The sequence below is a fragment of the Gambusia affinis genome, linkage group LG14 (genome assembly GCF_019740435.1).
Source record: "Gambusia affinis linkage group LG14, SWU_Gaff_1.0, whole genome shotgun sequence".
Classification (NCBI taxonomy): domain Eukaryota; kingdom Metazoa; phylum Chordata; class Actinopteri; order Cyprinodontiformes; family Poeciliidae; genus Gambusia; species Gambusia affinis.
Genome location: NC_057881.1, coordinates 8307517 through 8327750, shown reverse-complemented (window position 1 = coordinate 8327750; position 20234 = coordinate 8307517). Strand labels below are relative to the sequence as shown.

At 36.6% G+C, this 20234-nt stretch overlaps 2 protein-coding genes across 2 annotated transcripts; one reads left to right on the top strand and one right to left on the bottom strand.

The window, feature by feature from the left end:
- The first annotated feature begins 2573 nt into the window (after positions 1 to 2573).
- Positions 2574 to 9250, top strand: LOC122843189 (transmembrane protein 42). Its single transcript, XM_044137778.1, has 3 exons — positions 2574 to 3316; positions 4431 to 4577; positions 4758 to 9250. The coding sequence occupies exons 1-3, from the start codon at positions 3140 to 3142 to the stop codon at positions 4902 to 4904; spliced, it is 471 nt and encodes a 156-aa protein (XP_043993713.1). The 5' UTR covers positions 2574 to 3139; the 3' UTR covers positions 4905 to 9250.
- A 253-nt stretch (positions 9251 to 9503) lies between these two features.
- On the bottom strand, positions 9504 to 19910 carry LOC122843188 (palmitoyltransferase ZDHHC3-like). The gene is made up of 7 exons (XM_044137776.1): positions 19518 to 19910; positions 16919 to 17250; positions 15013 to 15137; positions 13956 to 14052; positions 13796 to 13877; positions 13131 to 13261; positions 9504 to 12446 (listed from the first exon to the last, which is right to left on the bottom strand). Exons 2-7 carry the CDS (start codon positions 17219 to 17221, stop codon positions 12288 to 12290), a joined length of 897 nt encoding a protein of 298 aa, XP_043993711.1. The 5' UTR covers positions 17222 to 17250; positions 19518 to 19910; the 3' UTR covers positions 9504 to 12287.
- Between the last annotated feature and the right edge of the window lie 324 nt (positions 19911 to 20234).

Here is a 20234-nt window from a genome sequence, read left to right as displayed (position 1 = left end):
TGTGGAGTATTGACTGTCTAATTAAGGTTTTATTGAGCTTTAATTAGTTATTAGCTGTTAATCTGACATAAAGCTCTATTAATTAACTAACTGGTATCTGCTTCTTACATACCAGCTGCAAAAATAGACAATATGTCATCAAATATATAATAAATTATGGGTTCATAAATAAACTCTATCAAATTTATTCATGATTCATAAACATCCACTAGAAGATTGTGGTAGTTCTCTGCATGCTGGGGACATCTACTGGTTAGAAAGAAAACTCTTGACCAAAGTATCTGAAGAGGCTGCAGGGGAAACCTTAAGGCTTTAAAAATGACCCAAAAGTCAGTTTCAGCAATGAAAATGTCTACTACATGGAAAGAAATATAATGTTTATATGTTAGAATACAGCAGAAAACAAAACCTGAGTTTATTTCTATGCAGTTAGGTTTCTACTGGGAAGAGTCACTTGATGTGTTTCTGGCAATTAAAAGAAAATTGTCTTTCACCTGTTATACAAAAGCAAGTAGAGCCAATCTCTATTGGTTCTATGATTTAAAAAAATCAAATAGTTCAAGTTAAGCTAAACTTAATCTAAGGTGCTAATGTTGCTACTATTAGAGCACGAAAGAAAACATAAATAAAATAATAGATAATTGTTTGCTTGGTTTTTATTCACATTGTATAAAACTGAACGGTTGTCAACAGTTTTACATCATGCCAGATAATTTGAAAATGACTCACAGGGTTGTGAAAATGTTCTTCTGTTTTCAGTTTTTGTTGCACAAAATGATTTGTTTTTAATCAAACAGAACTAAAAACATCAGCAGAAGTCAAACTCAGCCTCAGCAGTCTTTGTTCTCACTTCTGCCTGATGTTACATCCATCCATCCATCCATCCATCCATTTTCTAACACCCTTGTTCCTCGTGGGGTCAGGAGGGCTGCTGCTTATCTCCATCTAACGCCTGATGCTACAGAAGTGTGAAATCAAGAACTTGCAGATAGAAAACATTTTTATCCCCGAGGCTTTCTGGTTTTCACATCATGCAGCTTTAAGAGAAACAAATCAAAACCCATTGAGACAAATCTACTCCTAAATTAAAGATAACATTTAATATGGACTGAAGAAAAAAGTGGTTCAAAGTCTTCTTTTAAGATAAAAGTATTTTTTTTTTATTTAATTTGGTAGTCCAGGTCCCAAATAAGAGTGCAGAGGCTCACGATCCAAGCCCTTTAAAGTTATCATAAAAGTACTGCAAAACATTTGAGCCGCATTTAGTAGACACATAAATAAGTCAAATAAATTTAGCGAGTTTTAGATTTTGAACCTAAAAGAGCTTGTTAAAAGCTAAACTTACAGTAGTAAGTTGTGTTAACTTTATATTAAGAGTTGAATAAACTACAGTTTTTAGGTTAGCACTTAAAAAAAACTGAAATAAGAAAAAGACAGGAATGGGAAATATTTCCCAGAATGCTTAGCGGCTTGTTCTTGTATCCTGAGATGGAAATGCGTTACAATGACTCTTGTGTTATTAAGACAAATGTTTATTTTAATGCTTGAGGATGAAGTCCTGTTCACACTAAATGTTTCTGAGCAGAATTAATTGTTAATAATTAATAATAATTATAATAATTAATTGTTTGATTAATAAAATTCATTATCAGATCAGAAATTTTGTTTATGCAATTTGAAACAAGAATTAAAATTATTCTAAAGTAAAACAAGTAGCTATTTTAACTTGATAATGTGAGTGAAAATAATTGAGAAATGTGTGCTCTTTAATTTTTTCTTGCATATTGTTAAATAATTATTTGGCTTAATTTGCAGGATTATGTTAAAACTCACAATTCAAGATTAATTAACTTAAAAAACAATGTTTACACAACTTTTTTCTTGTCGTTAAATCAACTTCATAAATTTTAATATCTGAATTAAAACAAAAACAATTTTCTTGTTCCCTTAAATTGCATTTTCAAGACAGCAGGTGGACTTTCACTTTCATGTTAAATCACATTTAAATGTTTTACAGTGTAGTCAGTGATGATTTGAAGTCATACCATCTGCAAGTCTTGGTCCAGTGTGTTTTATGAGGTTGAAAGTCACTACAGCCATTAAGAAAAATCATCTGACAGTTCAATAACTGTGAATGTTTGGTTTTATAATTACAAGAATAAACATGAGAAATTAATTGCTTTTTGTGTCCTTCATTCTGCCTCCAGTGAGATGAATCTAGTGAAACCCAAGGAGCTTCAAAGGTCAGATTAGAAATATCCATCAATTTCTGGCTTAGCCATTTAGTGCATTTCTAATTAAAAAGGAGAACTGCTAATCAGATGCCACTCTGCAATTAGTCTATGCAGTATATGTTTCACGTATTGAGTACTGTTACAAATCAACTATTTAATGACATTTTAATCTATTGAGATGTAGCTCTTTTACAATGTGCCCTTCACTCGTTTGTCCAATTAAGTAAACATTCAGCTGCAGACGATGATACCAGATGTTCTGATTACTCACGTCTGTATTAAAACAAATAATTTAAAGGCACATTTATCTTAGTTTTCACTTTATGGCTACCTATTAGGGGAACGATTCTATTCAAGAGCATTGATCCATTACATTTGATACCAGAGTGGTTTAATGTAATCAGCCCACCTTCTGCAGCTCATCAGTATGCTGCAGGGCGAGCAGAAGTCTGGCAGCACTGTTCAAAGGCTCCAGAGTATTTACTCACACTCAGGGATATTACATTAGTATCGATTCTGTGCTGCTTCGCTCAGTATTTATAGGAAAATTGTTTCTGGAATCCATTCCTTGAAAACACTATATTTATAGGACAAGCCCGTGTTGTTTATTTTTGATTCCAGCTTGTTCGGAGACAACAAATTATCTCTAAAAATAGAACTACAATTCCCAGAATTCCACAGGACGTCAACTGTGTTGTGTTTCTGCCACCGTGCGGCCGTGGATAGTAAGTGCATGGAAATGTGCTCGTTCATTCATACAGTCACTACCATGCAGGCAGCTCGACCAGGACCATCTGCGGCAGCAACAGTAGACATGTAGGGAAAAAAATTAATCAAATAAAGGAAGTGATTTAACATGGACTGAAGAATAATGTGCCTCGGCTGCCATCTTAACCATCACCATCATGTTCCCGGGAGTTTTCTATGCATTGCTGGCGGGTTTCCTCGGAGCCGTGGCGTCGTCGTCGGCCAAACTGTCCCTGGGAGCCGACTATCTGAAGGGAGTCTGTGAAACCGGACTCCGGACGTGGGGCGAGCAGCGGAAATTCAGACACGCGGATGAAACCACAGCGTGTGACCGGGTGAGTCTCGGTTCTGCTCAATATTCACAACACAGTCAGGATATCTGGGAACGGGCCGGTTCTGGTTTTAGGGGGAGCGAATCCCACATCATCAGCACCACGGACAGCGTCACGCGACGGACACCCCCTGCGGCATCTGCGCTCTCGTGCAGTGTCCGCGTGCTGAAGGACGATGCGGCTCGTGCGGGATCGCGTTGTTCTGTGAGCGTGTCTTGTGTTGCTGATGCTGGTGACGCGGAAACGATGCGAGGGAGTCAGGTTTCTGCTGTGACCTTCGCTCCGTGTCTATGCGGTGAAGTCAAAAACCTCTGCAGACAGACATCTGCTGCTTTCACGCCAATAAACACACCTTCTGGTCTGAGTTGGTGCGGATATTTAGGAAAGCAGGGGGTTAGAGAGTAAATTAAACGATCCGAATTGAAATGCAGCACATGCTTTTCATGCGTCACATCAGGATTGAGGTATTTCAGGAATACCAATTAGGGAACGGTGCAATCCTGTGGGATATCCTGCTTTAACAAGGTCAAAAGCCTGTTAGTGTACGGCAAGTCCATGTATCACATTATAGCAAGATGGGATCTTCATTTCCAATTAATTTCAAAATGGACTTCTTTTTTTCTTGTGGAGAATTTAGCAAGTTGTTCAGATAATTGTTTTGATAGCAATTGAGTCTGAATTTAAAACCCGATTTCTTCTTACAAAGGGACACGTAACTCATGGTGACGAATAACTTCATCATTTAGGCCCAGATCTAAAGCAAACTCAAAATGTATCTTTTGGTTTTGCTTTTGTTTGACATTTAGTTATTAGTCAGAAAGATTTGTTTACTCCTAATTAGATTTTAAGTCAGTCTGCTTTCAATGATATTGTCTGGAGCTATATTTATTTAAAATAAGTTATTCTAAATCACTTAATTAAAACGATTTAAGATCATTTTAATCATTTTACATCCTTAAAAATCATTCAGAATATTAATATATTGTAATATTTTGAATATTAATATAATTTTCTTTCTTCTTATTTTGTGTTTCTGATCTCAGTAGTAGCAGGCAACATTGTTGTTAGTTGACTTTTGTTAATAAAGCATATTATTTCCTTTTTATTTTCCTTCTAGCTCCACATCCCTCTGAGGCTGCTGTGTGGTGGTCTTCTTTTCACCTGCAACGCTGTGATGTGGACCTTCCTCGCCAAAGCACTCAGGTACTCCTCTTCCTCCACACGAACCACTGTGACCACCACTGCCTCCAACTTCGTATCTTCCGTAAGTAGAAACTTTCTCCCATTTTCTCCTTTTCATCCTACTAGAAGATAAAGTTAATTTAGGGAACTTTTAAAGAATTCCCTCCACACACAGGCTGCCATATTTTTGAATGCAAGCTGGAATATATTCAGAAATAATATTTTTCCCTTAAACGTTTTTTGTTCTCCCGCCTTGTTGCAGGCTTTCCTGGGCCAGCTGATCTTTGGGGAACCCCAGATAACACTGTGGTGGGTCGGGATCTCGTTGACCTTTTCAGGTCTGTTGGTACTGCAGAGGATTTCTCCACAGGATCGGCATCAGACTGCAGCCACAGCGAAGGACGAATAACGTGTTGTCTCCACTGGCTGGCTGTGCTGTGCTCAGGCTGACGCCTCCTCTGCTTTTAAGCAAAGCCAAAGACAAATAACGGCTGAAAACAGCAGTTTTATTCAACGAATTTGCTCTTTAAACAGCAGCCCAGGTGCGTAATTGAAAAAGCTGCAATCCTCCAGTGAGAGAACAAGAGGTCTTCCAGTCATGTCATGTACACTGTGTGCACAATTATTAGACAAGTGAGAATTTTGAACAAATCATCAGTTTTAGTTTTAAGGCATAATTTATTCAAGTGTAACGTGTGATGTGAATCTGTCTAAAGAGGTCAACACCTTAAATCAAGGTTTACATAATTATTAGGCAGCTTCTTTTCTTTAGACAAAAAAGTGAATTAACTGATTCTGAAAAGTCAAAAATGACCAAAAGTCTCTCTGAGGGACTGTGAAGATATTTGGACGTGTTCACTGAACCATCAAATATAATAATCAAACTCATAGGGAAATTAGTTTGATTTTCATGGGGAAATGAATGTTTTTCATTTAATTGTGTTATAAATTCTGGACACAATAGTAGCTGCCCAATAAGAACCCCGAAACCTCACTTTTACTTTCTTACACATTAATGTTTGAGGGTTGGATTAACCGAGAGCGCTGTAGTTTGTAGTTAATAAAAACAATCCTCAAAAATTACATTTGCCTAATAATTATGCACACAGTGTACAATAAAATACTTCCCTTTATCCCTGCAAAGATTTTAGGAGATGTTTGCCGTCGGAGGATCTGCTTATGCAGCACAGCTACAGTCTGGCTTGTGGAGATAAACAAACGGACGCCTGGTTTCAGATTCTTTCAAGCTCTTAAATCATTCTGGGCACAGATTCACAGAAAGAGGAAGATTATTCTAGCTTTATATTATTTGTTGCATATTCAGACAATAATAGCACAAATGCAAAAAAGCTAAATGAATAATGTGACATATTTGGAAATGAGATTAAATAGTCCATTTTTGGGTAGGTGATCAGAGGTTGATGTCATTCTCATGTTTGTGGGGTAAACATTAACCCACATGCTGTAGTCAATGCAATGCTGCAATCAATTTATTTTCCAGAATTTAAATTTGGGTGGAATGATCTGGAACAGCATCTGGATCTGAAATCCCAAGTTGGAAAGTCAGTCGTTTTGCACAACCCACAACGTCGAAATCCAATATATTCAATAAATCAGTCATACAAAAATGTACACACTCTCTTGGTTAACATAAAGATTTATACAAAAAATAATTACCCGGGGCAAATGAGCATCACGATCTGCAAGTATCGCTCATTTCCCAACTTGAAGCTGTAACACTGTTTAGTTTGGCGAGGCATTATTTTGTCTGTGAAGTTTGGCATAAAAACAAAGAAAGCACATTATCTAGAAACAGTGGGATTGTGAAAACACATCTCTGTTTCTGTTTCATGGAAATAAAGAATGAGTTTTTAGTCTTGCAGAAAAAAACGTAAGTACTTCCAGGCTGGATTTTTTTAGTTCCTGCTCGTCACTGAAAGCTATTTAAATTATTTCATACAAATAAAACAAATATTTGGCTATTTTACCACCTCCTCTAAGATATTTAATTTTGGGTACAGACATGTGAGAGATATCAGTGTTTTATTAGACCAGAATAAGTGCATTTATTTTATTTGGACCTATATTTTTAAAGTGTGTGTATTAAAGCTGAAAAGTAGCTGCTGTGAGGTCATACTGTGGTTTATGAACAGAAAATTTGACAAGTGAGGTTCAGTATTTTGGCCATCAATAATAGAATATCTACAATAATTTTTTCTTTATTTAAAAAAACTGTTTTCTGTTTCTGTTTGGTAAACTCTAATTTTTTCCCCAGCCTTCTAATAAAGTCTGAAGTGCTAGGCTAACATTAGCATGTTTTTTTCTATATTTTGATTGCACTTGTTGATAATTTGGCCTCTAACATATTACATTCCTGCTCTGGTTAATACCAGTCAAGCACAAAATTTACCCAAGTTTTTTTTCCTGCTCCATAGACCTTTTGTTTTAAACATCAGAAATATGATCGATCAGCACTTCAGCTGCTTTCTATGCAGCTCTTACTAAGTCCAGCGCACAAAGCAGGCGACATGAAACAAAAACTAAAGGAGGCTGCAGCAACCGATACCGTCTCTGATTCACTGTAGAGATCATTATAAAGTGTGAAAAATATGTAGATTGTCAGATTTGTTCAACAAAATAATGAGAATAGCAGCTCCTGCATGATATCTGGTGATGTACTTTGCTTGCTAATGCAATATTTGAGGCTGATGACGATTCAGAAGAGTCAGGAGTTCATTTTATTCAATCACTTAAAAATACCTTGATTGGGACATCCATGAGACGCTTCAGTGGTCAAACCTGAAGGCTATTTCAGTCTTTTTTACACATTATGTGCAAGAATGAGGAAATGCAATAAATACACATTCATATTATACAAAGCTATTGACCTGATCTGATATAATCTTTTAGATTTTTACACAAAGTACCTGAGAATGATCATCGTATCACTACTGAGCAACTCCTTAATGACTTACTGAATGCTTATGTTTCCTTTAGTTACTTTGACACTCCCTGTAAACATCTAACAGGCTTATTGCTGTTTAACGAAGAAACCCGGCTAACAAAGTGCCCTCTTACTCTTAAAAACTAACAGCTGTTCTAATGTAGCACTGCAGGGCTCATCCTGCTTCTTCTTACGTTTTCTTCTGTTTCGTTTTTTTATTACTTGAATTTATGTTTCTGCACATAAGACTGTGAAACAAACTGTGTTTTGATCCTAAGGCAGCTGCTGCACTTCAGTCACATGACATGTCACATGTGCATGTTTTTACAAACTGCTGAATAAATCTCACCAAAGCATCAATCGGCATCAGAGTGACACACCTGCTTCACATATTTGCTTACCAGGAGGAATTGCTCTTTAGCATACAATTTCTCAGGTTGTATGAAACTTAGTAGTGTTAAGTATTTTCTTCCACATCCCAGATTTAGAAAATTCTCCAGGATGGAGGCTTGGGTTCACATTAAAGCTACAGTTTGCAGGCCAGGGGTGTCCAAACTTTCTATCATGTGGGCCAAAATCAGAATCAAAAATACTCACAAGACAAAAATAAAACTAAAATAAAATTGTAATATATGTTGTTCATTGTAGATTTAAAACTTAAAAAGGATTTTCCATTTTAAAAGAAAACCATCTAGTTTTCTTTGCAGCCTGGTTGAATGTATCTTGAGTTATAAGAACAAGATTTGGGTCACATTCTTTCAAAATGCTTGTTATATTTGGCCAACCTCAATAAATTAAATAAAAAGTGATTTGGTTTTTCAGTTAAAGTTTCTGGATGAGCATGCTTCTACTTATTATAAACGTTTGGTTATAAAAATATGCCTACTTTTGTACTAAGTACTGCTTTACTTACCATTTCCTTTTGCAATAATAATTTTACTCTGATTAAAAATCCAAAGTTTAATAAACAAATTAATTTAATTCTTGAACGGCAGTTTGGGGGCCCAAATAAATCAGTCCAACAGCCACAAATTGTACTTTGGGCGCCCCTGATGTAGACCAGGGACTTGCTCCTCTGAGAACAATTTTTCCACCAAGATGTACTTAAGAAAGTGGCTTCAAAAATGGTAAAGAAAAGCTAAAAAGTGTTTTTAAGTTACTGCAATACTGATGAAGTGTCTGTGGTATAAGCAAGACAGAAAGTGAAGGACGATTCTGCAAAGGTTTCTCTCTGCACCAAAAGGCTCAACCAGCATTTTCCAACATGATGTTGCCTCAGTAATGCATGAAACTGACGGTTGGATTAAACCTTCTTGCTTAAGCCTCAGCCTCTCAACAATCTTTGCTTTGCATCAAAACATTATACCTGGTTTGTCTCCTTGATGTTACTGGAGGTAAACGATGCAACACAATCTATTCCAGCATGGCCCACTTGCTGTACACACTGATGTTTGAATTGATTTAAGTAAAATAAAAACTCCTACTGGATTAAATGTGATGCTCTGGAAGAAAATAACTTATTTTATGTAAATTGCAGTTTAAATCAAAACCATTAGGGCTAAGAATTAATTACTGACCTGATAAGAGATCTTGTGTGTCAAACTTGATGTTGCATTAGTTTGTTGTACATCTTATGCAGTTCTTTCACATTTCCAACCTGAAAGAAAATGGTGAGACATTAATGACGAAGGTGAGACATAAAATGTCTGAGTTTATGTGAAACGGACATTCGTCACAGTGAAAAAGTGTAACTGGCTCCAGTTTGGAAGGAAACATTGTTTAAATCAATAAAAAAAAAAAAAAAAAACATCATTCAGGTGTTTTGTGTTGTGTGCAGGTTTTTGAAGATTTGCTACGCAAACAAATCAGCATGAGGTCTCACTTTGATTTTTATTTTGCTGGTTTTCATGAATCTGGAAAAACAATCCTTGAATAAACCGACAACAGGGACTGTAGTGGTCTTCATCGCAATAAATAGAAGTGTAAAACTTTTCAGGGGAAAAATGCAATTAGGAATCTTCTTGATAACAAAGTATGTGTTTTTTAAATAAAAAAAACAGGCAATAAGGAGTTAAGTCTTTAATAACTATGCAGCAAAAACATCTGCAGTTGTGAAACTTAACATTTTGTAATGAACCCTATAACAAAACATCTAATAGTTTTTATATTACAGCAATTAATCTTTTATCATTTCAAATTTGTTTTGATTTTCCCCTTTAAAACATCAATCAACAAAAAAATTAAAACCTATAACAGAGAAACACACAGAGCAGTTTGACAACAAAAAAAGAAAAATAGAGGGAAAACTGTTGCACTGTGTGGCAAACTTGCTACATCTCCAAATAACGGTGAGTTATAAAAATAAATCCATTTAAATGCCTTTACATGAAACAACAACCATGCTGCAATCTTACAATAACTTCATTAAAGACTCAATTTGGCATCATGTACACTCAAATATTTCCTTTTATCTGCATTTAGATGTCTTTAAATACAGTAAGGCTTTAAAACACACACACAAAGGCATTTTTTTTTAAGTGTTCAATACTCTGAAGTGGTTGTTTCCCTCAGAACATCGTCTAAAAGTCACAGCAGGTCTTTTCCGGTCTGGTCAAAACGTGACTCAACATGTGATCGTGTAAAGACCCTCGTTTGCGTTCCGGGTTCAGTCAGGCACACGGCCAACCACGATGACAAACTACATTACCCACAAGCAGCTGAATGACGCTTGGGGTCGTCACATTTTCAACAACAGCTGGTGAAAAGGCCAAACATTTACAAGTAGCAGATGATAAAAGGATGCTGGTTCATCTGCTGGCTGAGAAACTGAAGTTAACGACTGCAAAGACTGGAAAATCTGAAAAATATTTCATTTAAAATTGTTAGAGATGCTACGGAAACTCATATTGCTTTTTATTTTGCTCTTGTAAGCTGCAACCCAAAAGTTTTCAACTTAAACATGTAGCTTAAACTTTCATTTCTACAAATATTAGCCATGTTATTATGTTGATGCACAAATCTGGAGATCTGTTTCCAAACAGGATCAGTGACACGGATGGGAAACCGACAAGTTGTTGTAGTTTCAACCCAAAAGATTTTACATTTCCCTTGTTTTGATTGCGAAAGACATTTCAAGAAGCAGTGAGGCATGACACTCCAAAGCAGGATAAGTCAGAAATCTAAGAGTATTTTTTATGCAACTCGTCTTTCTTTCAGTCTCGTTGGGATTATAATTCATCGACATTTTGCCTGAACCCGTCCAAACAGGATTTTCTTGTAAAGCCTCATGCACAGGTTTAACTTGGATCTCCACCAGGAGATTCCCAGCTTTTAAAAGATGCTTTTCATTGTAAATGTTTGTAAATTTCCGAGGAGATGAAGAGCAGAAAGCTGGTCAATACAACGTGAAGCGCAGCAGTTCTCCGCAAGGCAATAAGCAAAACGAAAACAAGCAATAACATGCAAACTTTACTCAAAACACGGACCTACATTTACTAAAATCACAGCACTTTGCAGCTCTTTCCAGAGCTGTGTTGCCCTCCACATTTATTGCCAGCCCATGTAGAGATACGGAAGGAGATTTAGTATTTTTTTTAACAGTTGAAGTATTAAAAAAATATATTTTGAACTTCAGTGTGAGTTCATTTATCCATTCAATCCTATAAGTAATTTAAATAATACTGCTTGTGCCATTGTTATAGACAAACCTAACAAGTCCAGATGTATATTTTTCTTCTTTAAAAGTGGAAAAAGTAAAGTGAAGATTTCCTGCTTCCTGTTCTCTAAAAAAATGGGAAACACAAGAGAACCTGAAGTTTAATTATAAAGCAGACGTGTTAAAAGGCAGGAAAAGGTGATTAAACAAAATCCATCTCGTCTAAACTTGAGCGTATCTAGGATTAAAGGAATAATTCGAAAATTTAAAACAACTCTGTCAATGCTGACAGGTTAAATGAATCTCAGAAACTAAAGCCAACATTTTCTTTAAGCTAAAGCAGAAAGATTATTTTATTTCACACATGTATCTTTACTGGGTTTGCCAATAAATATGGAGGTTTTTATGCTTAAAAAAGTTTTGTGTTTAACGTGTCAAACCATGCTGTAATATGAAGGATGATAACTCAAACCAATCACTGGAGTTATTGCTTCAGCTTCAGGATGGTTTTTACAAATAAAGCAATCTGAATCTCATCACACATGATTTGTTCTACCTTTATGGCTTTTATGCAGGAAAATAAGCATAAAAACACTCCTGAACAAATCCACCCACTGAACAAGGCTGCAACATTCTCACTTAAAAACAATGTAAACCAGTGACAACCTGCAGTGTTGCATTAAGGCAATAAATAGAGATTTCTTCAAAAATATCAGATGTGCCGCCTGCTGAAGGACCCTTCTAAGGCAAAAATCACCTGCAGCATTCAGGAGGAGATTATCGCAAAAACAGCAAAGTAAGTAAGAGGATGGTGGGATTGTTTACAGGAAGACGAGTCCAGGAGTCGATACCTGGATCATGCTGGTCATCAGTTCACATGATTTACTCTGAGAAAGGAGGAAATGATCCGTCACGCAGCAACGAACAGAGCTCCAAGTGCTTCTCATCTTTCATTTGATTTTTGTTCCCGGGGCAGCTTCATGGTGGAGACAAATCTCATTAATCTCATTCAGCACCAAGGGGGAAACGACAAAAAATATAAAAAAATAACAGAAAGCTACATTACAGAAACTAAAAGCGTACAACAGAACACCAGAGAAGATCCAAACTTCAAGAAATATCCACCATTCAGGATGGAAATGACACAAAGAGACGCTTTAAAATGAGTCCAGGTCACCGGCGGTTTCCAGCTTTCACACGATGTACTGGTAGACGTCGGCCTTTCCGTGGTCCGGCGTCGCAAACGGGCTGAGCCAGGCTATCGAGAAGGGGTGGCCGAACACCACCTTCATGTTCATCCATTTGGACCTCTTGGCCCATCTTCTCTCCTCCTTCTTCAGCTGCTCGATGCCCTGCAGAGGAAAAACAAACCCTGTGAATTATGAATATCAAAAGAGCAGAGAAATTAATCCTGTTTTCATTCTTTTGTTTTCCTCCCATAGGCTGTAGGTGACTCACTGAGAAGCACAGTGAACTGCAGGCTCCATTACCCTGAAATTGGCTGAGACAGATGATCTTTGTAGTGAATATTATGGCGCTGTGTGTGAGTCATGCTCGTGGGTGGAAAGAGCAGAAAATGTACTGGAGTCAGCCTTGCAGAGAGCTGCAACTGGGTTACCTGGTTCCACTGCGTTTCTGGTTTTTCTTTTGGTAAATTATGAATACTAAATATAAGCTGAAGGAGCCCAACGTCACAAGATAATCAGCAGCTCTACATACAGGATGAGGCAATGAAAGAAGAAGTGTGTGTGTGTGTGTGTGTGTGGGGAGAAAAAGGTTGACTGTGTTTATTCTCCACAGCAATAAAAAACAGTTTATAAATATATCTGACGTTTACTCACATTTATAAACACAATGCGAGAATAGAAATAAACTGAACGACTCGTCTATAAAACCTAGAATTAACAGCATCGATCCATCATTGATTATTAATCATCCATCTTCATCGTTCATCCATTGTGGTTAAAACTGCACTTTAAACTCCTTGATATTTTTTTTTCAGTGGGATTAAAGTGGATTAGTAGGAAGTCGCTCACCGTCTCGTCACTGCAGATGGAGTGAACCTGAGTCCCAAACATGACGGCAGTGAAGATGAGGAAGAGCAGACCCTCGAAGCAGAGGAGGATGAGGAGGATGACTGTAGCTGGTGGAGAAAAGTTACTGCACTCTGGGAGAGGAAGAAAAATAAGAGCTTTTATTACCTTAAAGCCAGTTGTACATCTCAGAAGAAATTTTTTTTCTGTTTGAGCTGAAAACGCAGAATATTAGACTGAATTATCGCTCAGGGAAACAAAAGCTACAAACTTTCCTGTCTAGTTTAGAGGTAAATTTTCAAATAATTAGAAAATTAAACTTCTACGACTCTAAATTCAGCAGTTTCCTCATTTCTTTAAGAAGGACAAATGAACATGTATCATATTGATCGACCTCAAAAACTGAGATTAGATCAGATTAGGAAATGTTTTGTGAAAAAGACATTTTTTTTGCTTCAAACTTGTGAAAACTTACAGGAGAAAACTATTTAAACATTTTTTACCCACAAATTTAATACACTCAAATCAAAGTTTGAAGTATTTTTTAGATCTTTTTGCTGCCAATAATAAAGGACGACTTTATTTGAAGGTTTTTATCCACTTTTAATCCAGGATAAAATAGATTTTATGCAGAGGAAAGCGGATCGTTTTCTCATTCAGATACTTACTTCCCCAGTCTTCTTCAAAGCAGAAAACAAAGTGGAAGGCCGCCATGATTAACGCATGTAAGGAAATTAGTGCGATGTACATCTGAAAAACAAACAGATTTAAGGTAAATTAGGTTAAGTGGATCATTAAATATATATTTTATTTAGCTAAAAGACTCACTGTAAAGAGCACAAAGTACTTCTGGTTGTTCTCTCCAACACAGTTGTTGACCCAGGGACAGTGGTGGTCCATCTTTTTGATGCAGCGTTTACACACACTGAGGAGACGAGCAGAAATAAATACGACAGAGCAGTGAGGAGGCTGTGAAACGCATCACTCTGAAGGTAAAACACATTTACAGGACATGCAAACACAATCAGGAAAAGAGAAATAATGTAATGAATGTGGGACACACTGACAAGTCCTGATTCTTACATTAAAAAAACTAAATGTTTGACTTTTTCAATTAGTTGTTTACACAAAGTTCTCTAGCAGAAGAAAACATGATTAGAGGAAAATGTGTTTCCTGAAAACAGCCACTATACTGACGGCCATTAATGAATATTATTAATCAATTAATTGCATGATAAATTAAAAGGAGCTTGATCATTTCTATTGTGATGATGAATATTTTTTGAAGAGCAATTTTGTTTACAGAGACATTGTACTTCATTTTATTTATGCTTTCAGTTGTTGTTGTTTTTTTTTTTCTTTGGTTGCTGTTTATTTATTTTGAATATTTCAAATGGTTTCCAGTTTTTCAGTCCAAAGTGTTCTTTACAAAATGAAGCTTCATTAGTTTCTGAGAGGGCAAACTTGCATTATTATGCCATTATAAATATATTACTTCAAAATGCATTAAATATAATTTTTCACAATAATTACTGGGACATTTTATCGTCCGGCTTTATTTGTTACTGTGCCATTAACTCCCATTTTGAAGCTCTGAAGCACCGACTGAAATTCAATTACTCTGGTGTTTTTGCATTTTTCATGCCTGGATTTCCCAGAGAAACTCAAACGGCCACAAAGGGAATCCCCATTACCAAGCTGCAGAGTCTGCAGGGAAACGTTGCACAAGCAGTTTTGACAAAAGTAAAGCAAACAAACAGATGGGAGTTGCAGGCGACGTGGTGCAGGGACAAACCCACTGCAGGAGAAGAGAGAGATTCCCGTGGGATGATAGCAGCAGATTTCTGCAGCTTGGATTGTGCAGGTAAGAGCTGCCCTGCTCTACCTGCAGTGGTGAGCTCTGTCAGGCTTGATGCTGCAGCACTTTGGACACTTGTACACAACCTGTCCCGGTTTGAGCTGCAGGCTTTCGATGAATTCTTTGGTTGCATTTCCTTTGGGCACGGCTCCCTGCGAGACAGGAGAGGGAATGAAAAACAAAAAGCAGTTCAGCTGAATTATCCATGAAAGTCACTCCTTTGTAAATATAAACTACCTTTAGAATTATGTTCTATAAAAACCGACTACAAGGTTTTTTTCTCCCGAGTGTCTACGATGAATTAAACTGCTTCAAGAGAAGCAGAAGAAAAAAAAGTCTAATCCTTTGTCAGGTAAACTGAAAGAGTCGTGCAAAAAGAAATTACAAAGCCAGATTCCATCCATCCATCCATTTTCTGTTCACCCTTGTCCCTAATGGGGTCGGGAGGGTTGTTGGTCTCTATCTCCAGCTACGTTCCGGACGAGAGGCGGGATTCACCCTGGACAGGTCGCCAGTCTGTCGCAGCAAAACCAGATTATTTATCTAAATATAGTGATGGGTAATCCAAAGGTTTTCATAGATTCTTCAAACTGTAAATCTGAAATTTCCAGAAGGAGACTTAATAGTTTTGAAAAAGTTTTTTCTTCAAAATAATAATTTTTTAAGAAAGAAATCAGAATAAAAGTTTGATGTTCCAGATCGTAATAAGTCAATAAAAATACAGTAATAATAACATTTATTTCAATCATCTCTCCTGTTATTTGCACAATGGAGCATTATGGAAAAACTATGAGAATTGTTGTGCAAGTGTTGAATATAGTCATAATTCTATCAGAAAAAGACCAAAAAAAACAACTTAAAATTATGAGAAAAAATGTTTTAATGAGAAAAAAGTGTACGGTAGTTATCAGGAACTTTTTCAAAATAAACAGTTTGTGAGATTGTTTCAAAGTCCTGCTTCTAATCATAATAATCTCATACTGATGTGTTTTATCTGTAAAACTTATACCAAAGTATAATTTCACAAGATGCTCAACATTACTCATTTTAATTATTTTTGTGTTTGAGTTTTTATAAAATTATAACTTTTTTCTGATCATTTTAAACATTTATGCTTTTAATTAAAAAAAATCTTAGCCTGGCCTTAATATTCTGTTAGAAATGACCTGAATTCAACGTCCAGAAGCTGTAAAACACGTCTGTCAGACAGGTTCTGCTTTAGTCATGATGACGTCATTCTGAACTATAGAAACCGAGAAAATGTATTGATGGAAAAAAAAAAAAAACGGATCACATTTTTCGCACAGTCCTAGTCTGTGCAACACCACATAACAAATATCTTCTTAATTTAATATTCAAAAGAAGAAATACTTCGTATCTGGATGATTTAGATAAAACCAAAGAGATCCCTACTGATTAACGGCAGAAGAGAACAGCTACACCTGTCACAATTACAACGTTTGATGGACATTAAATTTACCCAGAAGTCATTGCAATAAACAATAAACAATTCTAGAAATATAATGGTATTCCCAAAGATCAATAAACTTTAAATTCTAATGAACATTTATCACTGGAACTGGAAAACACTTTGAATTTCTAAATTAAACAAAAAACAACAGAAAGACTAAATAAAACTAATTATGAAGTCTTTGTATAAAAAAAAACAACCTGTCCTTCAAATAAAGGGCTAGTTGAGACCAAAGCACCAGAATAAAAACTTTTGTCATCAACAGAGAAAAAAAGAAAAGAAAGAGAAAAACGATAAATCATGCAAATGGAAATTATTGAGTTCCTTTTAATTTATCATGTGATGCATGATGGATGCAAATTTTACAAGTTTGCATACTTCTTCTAACTGAGAACACATACATGTCTAAATGACTATTGTGGTTATGGAGTGTTTTGATGGGTTTACAGTGGCTGAACTGACCGGGTCCGTGCACATCGCCCTGGCGTGAGAAGCCAGAGCGAGGAAGGCGAGGCCATTGAAGAGCAGCCCGTTGAAGAAGCTGTAGGCCACGTTTTTGGCTGGCAACAGCAGGACGAACACCACCACAAACTCCGCGTAGAAGACCAGGAGCCAGGTGATGATGCCGCACACGATGCCGCAGCTGTCGCGAATAAACCACATGGTGCCGGCGCTGCTGCGGGGAGGAGGAGGGGCGCAGTGCTCGGGCTTCAGGTAGCCGGCTTGCCGCTCGATGTCTCTGCTGCGGTGCGCCGGGCTCTTCATCCTACAGCGCCCGTGGCTCCAGTCTCATACTGACGGGAGGCAGAAGGAGATCAGAGGGAGAGATGGAGGGATGCAGAAGAGGAAAGAGACAGTTAGATGAAATCTAAAGGCGTGAAATAGCTGCTGTTCAAGTTTCAGAAAAACTTTATGTCAAAATTCAATTATTTTCTCGACAGATTTCAGGAGTTCTCTGCAGGTTTTAATGGAAACATTTACACTGTGAAAACATAAAATCTCACCAAGTAGTTTTTGTTTAGTTTCTAGTACAAATATCTTAGCACACTTAAAATGAGACAAACTTACTTAAAATGAAAAAGGAGTAGTTCCATTGATTATTTCAGTAAAAACATATGAAAAATATCTTGTTATAAGTGAAATAATCTGCCAGTGAAACTAGAACTTTTTCATCGATATTAAGGAATTATTTACTTAAAACAAGCTCCCTTTTCTTGCTGAAAAGTTATTTGTAAATGAATGTTGTCTCATTTTAAGTGTACTAAGATATTTGCACTAGAAAGTCGACCAAAAATAGCTAATAAGATTTTGTGTTTTTGCAGTGCACTGTGTTTACACCTCCACAATGATCAAGTTTTTAATCCAGAACCTGAACAAAATGCCTACTACTTCTGGGAGCAATTGCCGAAAAAAATAAAATGCTGTCTTTCTTTCACTATTCTAGGCAACTTGTAAACAACTTTCTCAGTAATTGAATATTGCGAGAAAAACAAATCAATGTTTGGTTTACCAGAAACAAGCGTTTCCTTAATAATAATATAAATCATTTACAATAACAAGGCTTTAAAAATGTTAAAATTAAGACTGGGAGAAAACACCCTAAAACCAAAGGCACTGAAACCGATTGATCAACCAGGACATATTCATAACAAACACCAAAGTCAATGTTTTCTCGAGTTTTCCCAATGAAATGCTACTTTAACAATAGAGGGCACCTTCAGTGAGAATCATCCCTCTAGTTGAGCTGAGTGGACTAAAAGCAAAGGGTTACTAAAACTGCTCGCAGCATATTCAGATACTCATCAATAATTTATGGGCATGTTTGACAGCCTGTTGCTGTAACGTGGTGACAGGCTGGTGGGATGACAGCACCTAATGAGGACAGAGCTCAAAAACACACAGTTCCTTAATGCCTTCATGTGGTTTCACCTGAACCTCATCTGAAGACCAAAAACAACAGTTTGGTGACCGAACCTGTCAGTCCAGGTCTTATTAAACAGTCACTGTGACATACAGCATGTTTTATTCATCATTTGGAGATTTTTTTTAGCCTTCCAGAGCAACTAAGAGAACTTGTGAAACTACAAAATCAGCAGCATACGAAACAGCAAACTGGGAATATATTAGGGTGATTATAGATTCATGTTGACTAATGATAAAATACAAGTGCATGTGAAGAAATTAGAATATAAAAGAGACGTTGACTGAATTAGAAATGTAAAAATCCTCTATCATAGTGTTTATTTCCATTTATTTGATGTATATTTCTCATATCTAGAATTCAGTTTTGAATATTACAAAAATCCAATAAATTTATTTTTGATGCTCATGTGGGCTTACTGGAAAAGATGTAAACATTATTTTTGCATAAACTGCTTCATCAGTGCAGAGTTTGGAATAATCAGTGTATGCTTGGATGAACAAATGAATAGATAGATGACAGAGTGAATACTTGAATGGAAATATAATCAGATAGATGGTAGGATGAGTAGGAGAGTAAACAAATGGATGGATGGATGGAACTTTAAACCAATTAAACTTTTAGAAAAATTAATATGAGGAAAAGCATAGAAATACAATTTCTCAATTTTTATTCAGACCTGAAAAATAACTTTTGAGTCCTCTTATGATATCCAGATCTAATATTAAAGATTAATATTATGGAGGAAAAAAGGAAATAAAATACAAATAATTATAAAATAAATACATAGTCGATGATGTTACTAAATATGTTATCTGTCCAAACATCTGCTACAGTAATTATTTTTTAAAGACTACGTACTAAAGACTAAAATTAACAGTATTACATCTGAACGTCACTGAGTGAAACTCAGTTTTTTCAGCTGAACTAAATGTTTGAATGACAACTTGAACAGATAATATCAGATCTTGTGAATGCGGTTGATTTATTTTCAGAAAGATTTAAAGATAGAACTTCAACCAGGAAGTTAACTCTGACAACTGGAGCAGAGCAGGAATCTGGTTTTCCAACAGTTTATAGCCGGGATCTAGTTCAATTAGGTTGTTTTAAATTGTTTTTTTCTCTAGCTGAACAACTCACCTCTCGGTTTCTTTGATTCCGTCCGTTTTTCCTTGTAGTTTTTCGCTTCTTACAAGGTTTCGGAGAATGAAAAGACGCCAACCCGGGGTCTGCACTCCGCTCCGCCGCGGCGCTTGCTAGCTCAGTCCAAGCTAACCTCTCCAATGTCCGCGCCGCTGCTCCCGTCCTCACAGCCGCCTCTCTTTCACACTGCTGTTTGTTTCTTAATTTGTTATATCAACAAAAAAATAAACGCTGTTAAAACTCGTTTCTGCTCCGGAGCTTCCCTACTCGGTAACATCCAGGGAGCTCTGCGGGGAAATGAAGACAGCAAATCGGATCCATCCAACCAGGAAGTCTGGTGCCCTCTTCGCCTGAAAAAGGGCGTGTGTGCCCTGAGCGCGGACTGTCAGGTTTCTGTCAGATTTTCAATGCAGGCTTGAGCTCCCAGTTGACCAATCAAATCAAGACAATTTTGCGACTGTATTAGCTTTGAGGTTGTTAATGTATTTTTCCAATAGGGAATAAAACAGCTTGGTCGCCATCCAAATAAAAATTCCAAATATTTTTTAGGAACATTGTTTGATAACTAGGATCAGCAGGTACATAGTGAGCACCAATATTAATATCCTTACGAATGCTAAAGTAAGGTTTTGACTTTCTCAGAAGAATATATACATACAAACAATTACTGCTATCATTGTGATGTAACTACATTGAAAACCCAGTTTTCCATCT

Excerpts from the sequence above, each read along its gene's own strand:
- LOC122843189 (XM_044137778.1), top strand. The coding sequence starts at position 3,140 with ATGTTCCCGGGAGTTTTCTATGCATTGCTGGCGGGTTTCCTCGGAGCC. Across the intron at positions 3,317-4,430 it reads AAACCACAGCGTGTGACCGG|CTCCACATCCCTCTGAGGCT; the intron begins GTGAGTCTCGGT and ends TTTTCCTTCTAG. Across the intron at positions 4,578-4,757 it reads CCTCCAACTTCGTATCTTCC|GCTTTCCTGGGCCAGCTGAT; the intron begins GTAAGTAGAAAC and ends GCCTTGTTGCAG.
- LOC122843188 (XM_044137776.1), bottom strand. The coding sequence starts at position 17,221 with ATGAAGAGCCCGGCGCACCGCAGCAGAGACATCGAGCGGCAAGCCGGC. Across the intron at positions 14,053-15,012 it reads GACAGAGCTCACCACTGCAG|TGTGTGTAAACGCTGCATCA; the intron begins GTAGAGCAGGGC and ends TCGTCTCCTCAG. Across the intron at positions 13,878-13,955 it reads AGTACTTTGTGCTCTTTACA|ATGTACATCGCACTAATTTC; the intron begins GTGAGTCTTTTA and ends TTTGTTTTTCAG.